Genomic DNA, 13,624 nt, shown 5'->3' with positions numbered 1-13,624 from the left:
AACTGCCAGGTTGCCTTCCAATTCTGAAGTTTGTTTCAGGACAAAAGAAACTCAACAAGCAAAAAAAGAAGAAAAAAACCAACTGAAAAATACTTCCGAGTTTCTTCAGTCTTGGATGTCACAGCTTGTTATTAGAGTCTTATCACAGACTGTGAATGGTCATAAAAATAACCAAGTCTTCTACTGTTAAAGAAAAAAATTCTAATTAAAATGTTTCTTACAGTTTTGAGAGTTGTTTTGTACTTGGAGCATGGCTACTCCAGCACTGTGGTAAAAGAGAAATATTATTTAGTCAAATATTTATTGAGTTATAGAAAATAACATTAAATAGTTGGAAGTCAATTAATGCTCTAGGACACGTTCTAGGATACAGTATCTGTGGCAGATTATGTCCAAGGATGATGTGAGTGTAATGTCAAGTAAATTAAATGCATCTTCTTCAGTGTGTGAAGTGACAGGATAATGACATTTAAATGCAAATAATGGCTACATTTGTCTTAATTTAAAGCTTAGTCATTCTAAATCAGGCAGATATATGAGATAAAATAGTATGAAAACTGACACTTGGTTTGTAAAAATAGTTGATCTGTAAAATCTGTTTTTTTGTTTTGTCTGAAGTACTACTTACATAAATACCAATTACATATATGATTAGAACAGGAGCTAAATATTTCTACTAAACCTAGAGCTGAGTACACAGTTGACAGTTTAATGTAATTTTTAAAAAGTAGCATTATATCAAGTTCAAGAAAACCATTAAATTTTTTTTTAAATTCACAATTTTAGGGAAGAACCATGGACAAAAATATTAGCATATATACATTTTTAATTTAAAATGAAATAATGCCTGAATTACGTTGAACATTATATTCATTCTTTTAAAACTCTAAACTTAAAAGGTATCAAAACATCATATATAATTAATAAAAACTTGTGATTGGTATCAATAATACAGAAAAAAGTTCAGCTTTTTTCAGGACTTATCTGTCTGAAGTGCATTTTGAACCTTATAATACCTAGACTGGTCATCAACTGTAGCGGTAAATTCTTCAAAATTAGGATTAATTTGGTCTGCTTTGCAATATTCCAGTTATTGGCATCAAGAATTCACAAAGACTGCTTGATTGGGCAAAACCATCTCAAAACTGACTCAGGACTGATCTCTGAAGTGTTTGGCATTTCTGGGTTTGAAATCTGAGCTAAGAATATGATAGTGGTTAATTTTTTTTATGGATGCTTTTATAACTTCAGTCCTACTGCTTAAATTAATTACAGAAAATTCAATTAATAAGGTAAATCGGTCAAGTGGGTTGTACAGAGCCACCTTCTTGATTTTTTTTCCTTTCTCTCATTCTTGCACTAAAAAATGAAAAATATTTCATGCTGTTTGTGCTCAGATCTTTAAGATCCTTTACAATACTAGCGATTGCATTTCAAGTAGCATTGGGGCTATTTTGCCCTGGGTTTTGAGGCCAGTATTAACATTTCATAGTTTCCTTAGTAATGAAAAGCACAACAGGGAAAACTGGTATCTATCTAATGAAAAAGAATATCTAGTGATTGCTATGAATAAGCCAACAGATCTTCTAAAGTGTACAATGGCAAGCTGTAGAGTTAAATGAGAGCAAATGATGCTCATTAGAGTTTGCTAACACCTCCTTAGATTCATTACTGCACAAACAAAGGTTTAAACTGCAGAAGACAGGCGTCCAATTTCATTTGCAATGGCTTCTATTTTAACAAAAGGAAAAGGGAACAGTTATGAAAGAAAACAAGTTTTGCAAAAGTGCTGTTAACTTGTTACTGGCTCGTTACCTTTTTAAAAAAAATTCTCTTTTCATTCCTTATATTATAAATGAGCATTTAAAAATAACAAAATGCAAAATGAATGCAAAATGTTTGATCCCTTTCTGCTTTAGGATCAGCACTAGGATTTAGAAGCACTTTCTGCTTTAGGATTAAGTGTCCTAAGTCTGTAAACCAGCTCTTCACCAAGGAGTGTTCCCACTGCTCTGCTTTCCAGCAGGAGAGCCTGCAACAGGACTGAGTGATCATAACCTGTTGGAAAGGATTCTGCCAAATTTCAGCATGCTGTTTTTTAGTACTCCATCTGCCTATATTAATGAAAACAGTTTAGGTCAATTACAAGAAAATATTTAGCATGCTATTTTCTTGCCATTATTTATACCACTCCTTTCCTTTTTCTCTGGGCTTGGACAAATACAATGGCCCGGATGATTTCATTCCATTTTTAAGCTGCTAATGTAAAGGCATTGAATTTAACACTATAGCAGCCATCCCAGCTCCTTACAACAGGAAGGGAGTTCCTGGGAACTCCTTTCAAAGGGACTTCCTACACTGGTACCCACGGCGGGCAGAGGGCCGGGGCAGGAGAGCCACAGGACTTCTCTTCCCAACCTCTGCCATAAGGGAAGAAGCCAGGAGCAGAGGAGCTGGGCTTTCCTCTAGTGGCTTGTGGTGAGGGTAGAGAAGCAGAATAAGCTGAGCACTGTCGGAGTTCTCTTCTGTAATTATGGGAATTATGCTGTGGCTGTGGCATCCCTCAGCTTCTCCAGAGGGGGAGCCCCTACCACAGGGAACATGAATTTCAGAAGGTCCTCTTCCCTCCCCACTGGGCTGCCCGATCACCACCAGAAGCAACAGCAGCCACTACACAGAGAAGCATGAATTTATTCTCAAAAATGTGTATAGCTTAGTAAAAAGGTTAAGCTGTCCTCAGTGATAACATGTTAACAACACAATTATACGTTTGTATTGTTAACATACAACACCCCCTGCTTCCTTTATGAGGATTTTCTGGCTAATTTATGATAATTTCTTTGCTTTTTCTATGGCAATATATGAGTGGATACAGGAATTATAATCAGCATTTTTAGATTTAAGTGCAAGTAAATTCTTGTGTTGAAAATGAGCTGCTGAAAAATATTGCAGACAACCTTGTGATGTTATACCACTCCTGTATGTTTGCAGGGCACTTCCTCTGTTCTGGGTTTTATCAAGTGGGAGGAGCTGCTGTTTGGATCTAGTTGCTACAGTAAGAACCTGTTTGTCAGAGAGTGTTTTGAATAGGGTAATTATGTGGAAACAGTAATTTTAGGGCATTACTTCATCATAATTAATAACTGAATTAATGAGCCTAGTGAGACTGAATTACTGAGTCCAGCATGCAGCAAATTGTAGGCTTTTTCACTAGAAAACATTAAAAAATGAGAGAGCTTAATGGGGAATTCTTCAGCTTTCATGTTTTTAAGAATGAGGCAGTTAGGCCATTTGTGCTTCTCCAGGCACCTCTTGAACAAAAGAAATCCTCTGCTGCAGGAACTGGGGAGCAGGAATTTTCTGGGTTTCAGGTTTCTTTGTTCAATGAACTGTTTGCATCATTCTAGAAAACTTGTTCATTTTCTGAGCAACCCAGTGCTTCTTTGGGATCAGGTCCTTATCTCTGTGCCTGCATGTCTTCTCTAGAGTCACAACTGGCATGAAAGAGCCACGGTGTCTGACAAGGCCTGCTAGAATCCAAACAGCCAAATGAGAGAAAAAAATGAAATGAATGCTTTATTAACTCAAGGCTGCATTCTGATCTTTTACACAAGTTTAATATCTTGATTATAGTGCAAGCCCAATGTGAATTAAGCAGCACTGTGCTTCCTGGAGGCACTGAGAAGCTGTACAAGGCTCAAATGGATGGCTTGGGAAGTACTGTGTGTTACTGTGGTCAGGAGGCTACTGAGGGTACTATTTGGGGACAAAAAGGTTGTGCCTACATGTACAGTCTATGCATTCATTACTCCTATGTGGGCATAAAAGCAGTAATGAAATAATGTTATATATATGGAGAGTTGGACTTGATGATCTCTAGAGTTCCCTTCCAGCTCTGATGATTCTGTGATGTTACTAAGATACTGCATAATGGTATATTAATGGTGAGCTCCAGCTCAGCATTGAATTGAAAATTTAATGTTGAGTTCCAACTTTATACTATATCAGTTTTACTAAGGTGAAAACTGTGGTTTTCTTAATTTAACCTCTTTCTTAATAAACTTTCTTAATTTTACATTTAATTACATTGTTCTCTCCACTCTTTCCATCCTGTGAACCATTTTTTACTTCATTTCTCCCTTTTATCTGACCTTAGGGTAGGGAAAAGTATTCTATGAAATTAAAAAACTGGTGGAGAGATGCAGCACTGCTCTAGATTTCTACACAGCCCTGGAAAGAAAATCAAAGAATTCCATTTTAACTTGGAATGCACAGGAACTTAAAGATACCAGCTTTGGTTTTAAGTATCAGGAAAAGAACATATCCCTCATAAACATGGTTGGGGTTTTTTTTGAGTGTGTCTGGTATATGTTGTGCCAAACACAAATAAAACTGTTTGCATGAGTTCTGGAAACATTGACTAATTAATTAACATAATAAATGAATCATGCTTCCTTGCATTTACACAGGTGGCCTGATTTTATAACTATGCCATGAGGCAAAGAACTGGTTAAATTTAACCTGTAACAAGAGTAGCATGAATCTTATAGAAGTTTTAAAAATACAAATGTAACAGAACCTTTTTTTGAACTAACTTACCTCCTTTTAGGCTTGCCTTTGGCTAGTAACATTATCAAGAATTAACTCCATATAGGCAAGAATATGTAAAGGGGATTTTTTTTTAGCAGTATCTCTATATAAAGGATAAGATCTAATTAAAAATAGTGGTGTGGCATGGATGATGAAGATTTGATCAAAGAGGGAAATACTGCACTTGGTCATGCCTAATGCACTTTAGGACACAGCAAACAGACAAAATCCTTCTGAAAATCCTGAAAGGAGCCATATGAGAACTCCAGTTCATTTGGAAAAAGATTATGTGAAATGTAAACTATGTGTGCAGCTAATGTGGCCTGAACATAGCCAGAATTTCCATTTTTCTTCTTCATCAGAGTTCATGTGTATGCAGTGCAAGAGTAGAGGAAGTGAATGTGTTTTACTGAGTATAAAGAGTTCCATGCCATGGCAAACTGAAACTGGTCCTTTTTTCTTTTAATTTTTTAAAAAAATTTTTAAATTTTTTCCTGGCCTTCAGTTTCTCCAGGAGTCATCTCAGAAGCATCTCCTAATGTGATGTTATGCTGCATCTTAACTTCTTAAATGCTAATGATAGATTTAGATAGGCATCTAAATGATAGATGCTGCTGTCTCCTGTGGCTAATGGCAGAGAGTGCAGAGAGAGAAGGATGCACCTGCAGCCCCATGTGATGCTGACTGCAGTGCTGGGAGGGAGTCTCCAGGGCAATTCCTTTGCAGTCTTCAGCATGAGATGTGATGAGCCCACCTCTTAAGAGATACAAATGGTACAACCACGGAACTATCCAGCTTAGTATGAATAAGAAGAAAATTTAAGGGGATACTGTTGCAAAGTAGGTAACGTGAAGGAATATATAATTTAATATATGTAAGTACAGGAATGAGGTGTTAATTTAATAAGACACCATTACTTCTCGTCAGTGGAGACTCAAAAAGATGCAAGTTCTGACTCAATTACTTTCTTTCCCTTGCCTACACAGTAAACAGTATTCTAACTAATGGTCCTGATTCCTTTGAGGTTGAACAAGTGCTACCTAGCTGTCTAATTGTGTATGGTATGTTCTGACCTAGCTTCCAATTAAATTAACTTAAAAGTTGAAGTTAAATCCCAGTCTTCAGTTTACAAAGATCACTCAAGGATCACTAGTCTTGGACAGACAATGTGCCATCTTTTAGTGTAGTTGAAAAAGAAAAAAAAAAAGAAGAAAAAATAATTGCTGACTATATGGACAAGGGTGAATGATGCATCTTTTAAAGATATTAAAGACATTTGGTAAGTAGGAAAAAACTTTCTGGCTTGAGGATTTGAAAATAGGCTGTTAGACATAAATCAAAATGCCTTCTAATGTTTTACAAAACAGTATGCAGACTGTCCTCAGACCTTAATGCTGCAAATGGTTATAAACATAATTTATACATTTGAATAGCATCATGGTAGTCAATCACCCTTGAAAGACCAAACACACTTGTAAGAATAGACCTATTTTAATTCTGACCACAGTTTTAGATGTTGTAATTGCTTTCAGCAGCAGCAGCAGCTTTCAGCAGCAGCCCACTTAGAACTGGTAGAAAGTTCAGTGGCTTGGAGTGGTTTGGAGATGCAGTTAGATACAATAACCCACAGGTGGAGACGGTGCTTTCTTTTGATGTTATTTGCACACCTTCATAGATGGAGACTTAAGCTAGGGAGAGGGTCTGAACAATTATCAGGAGATGAGTTTCTTTACAATAGATTTTACTTTTCATTTTGTTAATGCATTTTATTTGGAGCTTTATTAAAACTACTAATGTGTGCTGAAAAGATGAATTGAAAGATGAAGTAGGTTGTGGAGATAATATTTTCATCTTTGGATACAGGAAATGACATTTAATATTAAGAAGTAATAATTCAAATATGAGGCTGCTTCATTTTTAAATCATAATAGAATTTAAATATTTTTAAGATAAAAGCTCTTTCTTTTAAAGAACAAATTATAGCTGTTTCAGTTATTTGTGTGTCAGTATTTTTTATATTTATTCTTTATCAGCCCTGCTGAGTTTATCCTTTCTTTATTACACTTTATAACCTTCATGCCTTGTAGTTCTGTCTCATAAAGTCCTCTGTCATCACTTCCCAGATAAATATTACCTTGTGGATCTTTTCACACTTTTATGATTTTTCTGCACAAAACAGTGATTCTTGATGTATTTCTGCTTTAATTTCATGCTATCTAAGCCTGTATAATTCAATTAAATAATTTAATCACAGTGTTACTATGACAGGATAAGTTGTTTTCTCCGGTTTCTTTAAATTATGTTTTAATTTTGCTTTTCTGTTAACTCTCAGAAGTCCAAAAGTCCACAACTGATACAGGAAGGAAAGACGACCTAGCATGGGCAACGTTTTACAGGAATCAACAGGAAAAAAGGTATGAATTTTCTCTGGTTTAACAACAGTGTCTCAAGAGAACCTGCGTTAACCATCATGGGAATCCCAATGGGGGTAGCATATGCCTGCAAAATTTTTGCACAAACTTCACTTTTAAAGAAGGAATCTGGTGGTAAAGGCACTGATGAGGGCAGGATCATAAATGGTTTAAATGTTGCCTTACATCAGGATTCCAAGAAAACCACATAATCCTGGCTTTTCCTGACTTCCAAGTGTTTCTAAACAGACTGTCTCCTGTGTCATATGTTGCATCCAGGTTGGGGGAAGAGTGACTGGAATGGGGGGCTGAGGGGAGACTTTATTGCTCTTTATAACTACCTGAAAGGAGGCTGTAGTGAGGTGAATGTTGGTATCCTCTCACAGGTAGAAAGCAGTAAGACAAGAGGAAATGGTTTCAAGTTGTGCCAGGGGAGGTTTAGCTTGGATATTAGGAAAAATTTATTCACCAAAGAGGTTGTCAGGCACTGGAACAGGCTGCCCAGGGAAGTGGTGGAGTCACCATCCCTGGAGGTAATAAAAAGATTTATAGATGTGGTGCTCAGGGACACGGTCTAATGGCTGGACTTGATGATCTTAAAGGCCTTTTCTAAATCAAAATGATTCTGTGATTCTATGTAACACCCAAAACAGTGAAGATAAGGTCATATTCTTCCCAAGCTGTGGGAAAAACTGAGAAGTGCTCAGAAAAATGCTACTCTTTTTCCTGCAGAAAAAGTGAAAATTAATGCTTCACTGCAGTAAATATGAATACTTCAAAAAGAATTTTGAACCATGTATTAAATGCCTCCAAGAAGCCTCAGACCCTGAGGCAGGCACAGTCCTTTGCAACATAACTAAAGCATAGCTTTCAATATTTTAACACGAGTTTTGGACTTATTTATTTATTTATTTTGGCATTTCTTTAGGATCGTTTCCCTGTTTTTTTAAAAAAGGTAACTAGGTGGAAATTCATACATGTATCAACAGAAAATAGTATCTCTGGTAAAGAAGCAGAGTTGGATGAAGTTACCAGAAGAACTATGACATGGAAATAGTAAATAACAGTCTTATGGGCAATTAGAGGAAATGACTGCAAACTTCAGGGACACTCAGCTGGATCTCAGGCCTGGTGAATTAGCTTATTTTCATGCTTGTTAGTTTGATTATTTAAGCATTATATCAAAAAACTGATCTTTTTGGGTTTTTTTCGTCTTCTAAATTAATGAGCTCCTCAAAGCTTTACACCAGCAACACTTTTACTTGCTGTTTGCCAAATAAACTGTGGTCTTTTGTGACTGTAAAATGGTTGAGCTGAATAGTGGCTGGAGGGAAAGCACAGAAAGCCAGGTGAAAGTTAAGAGTACCCTGGCATACTCCCCACTTTGTGACCATTTTGCTCCCAATACTTAAAACACACTGGTAAAATTCTTTGCAAAAATTAAGTGACCAAGCCTGACAATCAAAACAAATGATGAATTGACTGAAACTGGTTGCTAAGCTATGAAGAGGTTTTTGCTAACAGATGTGTGTAAGTGGAGTGCATAAATAGTAATAGCTCTAATATACTAAAGCTACTAATTGCATTACTGGTTCTCAGCAGATGCAGTGCAGGTTGTCTTTATAATGAATACATTTGCTTGTGGCTAAAGGGTGACTTTCTAGTGAAAATTACTGTGCTTGCCACTTGCAAGTCTTTATATCTCACTAAAGGCTGCTTCTGAAGCGTGGAAAAATCTCTTTTTTAAAGGGACAGAAAAACCTTTTATGTTTGGAAGCTAATATCTTTGCTGAAGATTAATGTCCAAAGTTTTCCATATTCCAATGAAAGTTTTGCATTTTAAGAAAGAATAGTTTTTTCAAAATATGAAATGTTGATAATGCTAAAACTTCAGATTATAATGAACAAACAAAAATCTGAGTAATAAATTATAATCAGTCAATACTATCACAAACAGACCCACACATTGTCTACATCAGATAAAATCAAAACCAGTCGTTTCAGACCATATCTTCACTTCTAATGCAGGCTACCTGGCTGGTCCATTGAGAAGGGGCTCACAGTGCCTGAGCACCTACAGGTCTCTCCCTTTCCTTCTCAAGGGAAAGAAGTTTTGATAACATTTGAAGAGCTCCATTTCATCCCTCCCAAGATAACAACTCCATTAGCTTACTCATTAGCCATTGTTCTTCAGTGTCATACTGGCTGCTAAGAGTACTTTTTAAAGAGTTCTTGATAACTGGTGGATGAAGTGCTCTTCCTCTCCCCTGCTTGTCTCCAGTTGCAAGTATTTGTATTTCTGGTTTATTTTGCTCTGGAATATTAGTTTTCCCCAAGTCACTCTGTGGCTGTAAGGTACCCACTTTGCCTGTGTTCTCTACCTGTTTCCATTTTAAGTGGGAAATGGAACATTTCATAATTTTCCTTGCCTCCATCTCTTGGTTTCCCTCTCGTTAATTTTCTCAATAGAGTCCTTTGCAGATGTTCTTTTTTTAAGAGCAAACACCCCACAGCAATAAATCAAAATATGTTGTCAGATATCTCTATTTTACAATCTTATCTTTTGACCAGGATTGCTGAAGGACAGCTATGTGGAAAACTGCTTTAAGCAACTTTTAGGACTGTAAATCAATAAGTAAAGCTAGAATCAAGTTTTGCAAAAAAAAAAAAAAAAAAAAAAATTGTTCTAGAAGATCAGAAAGTTCTTCAGTATGTTATGTTATAAACTGAGTCATTTTTCTTAGCCATCTTCAAGCAAATGAAATGTAATCAGCAAATTCATCTCTCTAGGAAACAGAATTAGAATTGATATGGGTTGCATTAGTAATATGAGTAAGTCATGGTACTGCCTAAACTTATGGGAAGCTCTACTTTTGTTTCACACAAATTAACAGAGCATCTGTCCCCTTACAAAAAAAACCCCCACAAAACCAAAAAACAAACCCACAACCAAAGCAACCAAAAAACTTCTCGTTCTAGAGATGTGCATATTGTGTTTATTATACTTTTTAAATGACAAAATCTGACAGATGTTTCTGACATCTGGGAAAGGGAAAGTAAGAAATTTGCTATGAGGTAAGGAATCCAGTCATTGCAAAGGCTTAAGTGGATCACAGCAAGATGACCCTGTTGGGTAAGTCTGTCTGTCCAACATTCCTGGTGGTGGGGAAGCAGCTACCTGAACTCACAGCTTTCTGTGTGGGTTTTAACAAACCATTAGCCTGATTGTAATGTAAAGAGCAATAGAAAGTTATAGGACCAGGCTCTGGTGGTTGCAGTGCCAAAATGAGGCATTGGCAGATCCTTTTCTGTGAGATGGATACCACTCCACAAAGAGAGCTTTCCTCTTTTGGAGAACTTCCATTCCTTAACCTTAGCTTTATATCTGTTGCATAGAGATACTGTAACACCTGAACACACAGAGGGATCTTCCTCTGGGAAATAAGAGAGAAAATCTCTTCTGAAGGGAAATAATGAAGCTGATCAAATGAAACTGTGGAAGCACAGTCAGCAAATGTCCTGGCTAGAATATGAAGTGGAAAGCAGACAAAACCCTCTTCCAGGAGAAGAGGCACTTAAAATTATACCTATGATAACAGGGTGACCCATTGATTTAAATGAGCAATAATAAAATATTTTTATTGCAGGATTTAACTGTTGGATTTACTGAAATAATATTATGGTACCTAGAATTAGTTTGAACAGATCTTGACACTTCCTGCTCAGTAGCTAAATCACCTGGCCTTCCATTTAACTAAGACTGATGTCACAGAGAAAAGGTGAGCAACCACACTTGATCCAGTTACACCGTGACCATGGAGGTGATAGATCCAGTGCTTGAGTCTAAGGATGATGGAATTTCTGTAGATTTTTCAAGAGCCCTTACAGTATTTCTATGTTCAAGCATAGAATCCTAGAGGGAATACTTGACATAGTGTCATTTCCTTCCCTCCCCACATCTTCTTTGGAAAAGGAGAGTAACTTAAAACTTAAGAGGTCAAAGGGAGTCACCCATGAAAGGAATTTGCACACCCCTGCAACTAGCTTTGCTGCATTCATAAGCCAGCATCTGTTCTTGCAAATTGGCTAATTGTGCGTGGAGGCAGGTAGTCACTAATTAGGTGCTCAATTATCCATTTTGCCCAAACAATGGGCATTTGCATGTACAAAATGAAAGGTTTTATAGACAGCTAACTCTTCCCCTAGTAATGAGCATTATGCCGGGACCATCTCAAAGACATCCATCAAGATTTCAAGGCTTCAGGGAAGTCAAGGGGGCTGAAATTCTCTTATGAATAACCACTGTATAGTGTTGCCTAACAATTAAAATATATATGTGGCAATATTAATACCAGAAAGTAGCAGAACCCAATATAAATGATAATTAGGAGAAATGACAGCTCAGCAAAAAGGAGCGATAGCATCATTAGTGCCACTAGGGGCTTTGTGAAGCATACTCATCACTGTGAAGCTGTAGGAAAGGGCAGGGGGTGGGGAAAACCAGTTTTGGATTAGGCCAGATAGTGCTCTGGAAATTCAAACCACCGCCTAAACAGATTGAAATATTTTTTTTAATTTTCAGGAGGGTCTCAGTGTATTTTTTCAAAGGGTTTTCACTTAGGCACCATCGATGCTTTTTTGAAAACAGGACTTAAGCTCGATCCGGAGCTTTTCTTTCACCTTCTCTCCTTATTGTGTTAGGACAATTACTCTACAGTGACAAACTGATAGCCCTGAAGGCTTTCAAAAATTCATTAGAACCTAAAATATAATGTACTATACATTGTGGAGTAGAAGGTAGGCTTACAGATGTCTCATTTAACAATTCTTTCTGCCTCTCGCATGAGGATTTTTTCTGCTTCATAGGGATGATGTCAGTTTTAACACATTCATAAAGTACCTTCCTAAGCTCTGAGGCAATTATGAGAGGGGGAAAAAAAAAGACATGTTTCTGATCATGCTTGTCAATCTTGTAAGCAGGTGGTGTGTGTCCAGTGGAAGAAACACAAAAGGCTGTAACTGAAATCACAAGCTCCAGTATTGCTCAGCTACTGAAACAATCTTCTGCTGTGATTAAATGTACCTTCAAAGAAGGTCTCTTTTTTTTTTTTTTTTTGTGGGTGATTACTATTTGGTTTGTGAAAAGTTAGAAACCACAGAGAAAGCAGTCCTTGTTCCAGGCCCCCTCTAACCTAGGGGTCTTACAGCCTTAGATGTTAAAAAGATGTTTGAAAAACAGCTCTTTGAACTCTTTACTCCTCAACACTGGTTTTGGTTTTGGTTTGGTTTTAAATCAGCTAGAAAAATCCAAAACTACAACCCCCCCCAAACACTAGCTTTTTAAGTCTGGAGCCTTACACTGAAAAAATAATTAGGTTTCTTTAATGCAGAGTTTAGCCTAAAAATTAAATCTATATTATTAATCAGGTTATAAACACGTATGTGAAATATTAGTCAATTTTTCTGGCTCTTAAATTTGTAAATATATATCAGACAGCAAAGGAATAGTATCCCCAACAAAGCTACAGGAAGCTTTGTTTTCAACCTCACAGATGAGAGTTGGGCTGCCTATTCTTTATTTTGTTTTATAAATCCCCTTTCTGACACTTTTACTCAAGTTTACTAATGCTGCTGATTTCAGCTGTAGTGCTCGTGGGCAGAATTTTGTGTGACAGGGCCAGATTAGTTGCTCCTGTCTTTCCTCTTAGCTATACCTATCCTTTCAACAGATGCTGAGACCTTATTGCCTCATTTCAAAACAAACAAGCAAACAAAACATTCGACTGTGATCTGAATAAAATGAAAAAAAAAAAAAAACCCAAACCAACCCCAAAACAAACTGCCAAATGTTTCTACAGCCAGGAAAGGAAAATTCCCTAAGGCTTCAAAAGACCCATCTGTATGACTAGACATGCACAGTTATTTTCCCCCAAGAGTTTTAAGAAGATACAAACAGAGCTCTGCAACCATTTCTGCTGGGCAGTTTTTATTATGATTTATCTTCTTCTGGAAATGTTTATTTGATATCAGTTTAAATAATGGCAATATTCTGTGAGACCATAAAATGTCTTTTAAGACTACTGCAACAACATATTGTCATTTCCTACATACTCTAAAAGTGTACTCTGTATCCACATTTCCAAACTAATCCTATATAGACCCTTCTGTACCATGCAGAGTTCATGATGTATCACTGGTCAAGTCAACTTAAGACAGCATGACATCTCCTCTGAGGTATTAGAATAATGCTCTATTTAAATATTATATATTTGTGTATACTATGTAATGTTTCAGTCTAGTAGAAAATTGTCGTTTTTTTGTTTAAAAGCAGTATAATCAAAGTAAAACTGATGATAAAGAGCAAAGGGAAAACATACTGTGAAAAACAATATCTATGTTTGACATTCCCACCATCACTTGATCTCTGGTAAGTGATGTTTCCACTTTTCCAAGCCAAAATCACAGTGAGGTGCAGCCTGTATTTGGTCATACCTGAGCAATCCAACCCAGAAATGGATGTATGAAGTTTAAAATTTAACATTATGTTATTTACATGGTAGTGCATTAAAAATGACTTCTAGTGGTCATGTACAGTTTGTGTATCTTAGTAATAGAATGCCCTG

The 13,624-nt window shown here is 36.6% G+C and overlaps 1 protein-coding gene across 5 annotated transcripts in view; it reads left to right on the top strand.

Annotated features, from left to right (window-relative positions):
* Positions 1-13,624, top strand: part of LOC139792265 (serine/arginine repetitive matrix protein 1-like) — a 44,711-nt gene that overhangs the window by 24,405 nt on the left and 6,682 nt on the right. For all 5 annotated transcript variants that reach the window (XM_071735337.1, XM_071735335.1, XM_071735338.1 and 2 more), the window contains exon 2: positions 6,923-7,004. In XM_071735337.1, coding sequence (XP_071591438.1) covers positions 6,923-6,944 — 22 coding nt within the window. In that variant the 3' untranslated portion in view covers positions 6,945-7,004. The remainder of the gene's footprint in view (positions 1-6,922; positions 7,005-13,624) is intronic.

This window comes from Heliangelus exortis, chromosome 2 (assembly GCF_036169615.1).
Source record: "Heliangelus exortis chromosome 2, bHelExo1.hap1, whole genome shotgun sequence".
NCBI classification, from domain to species: domain Eukaryota; kingdom Metazoa; phylum Chordata; class Aves; order Apodiformes; family Trochilidae; genus Heliangelus; species Heliangelus exortis.
This window is presented reverse-complemented; position numbering and strand designations above follow the sequence as displayed.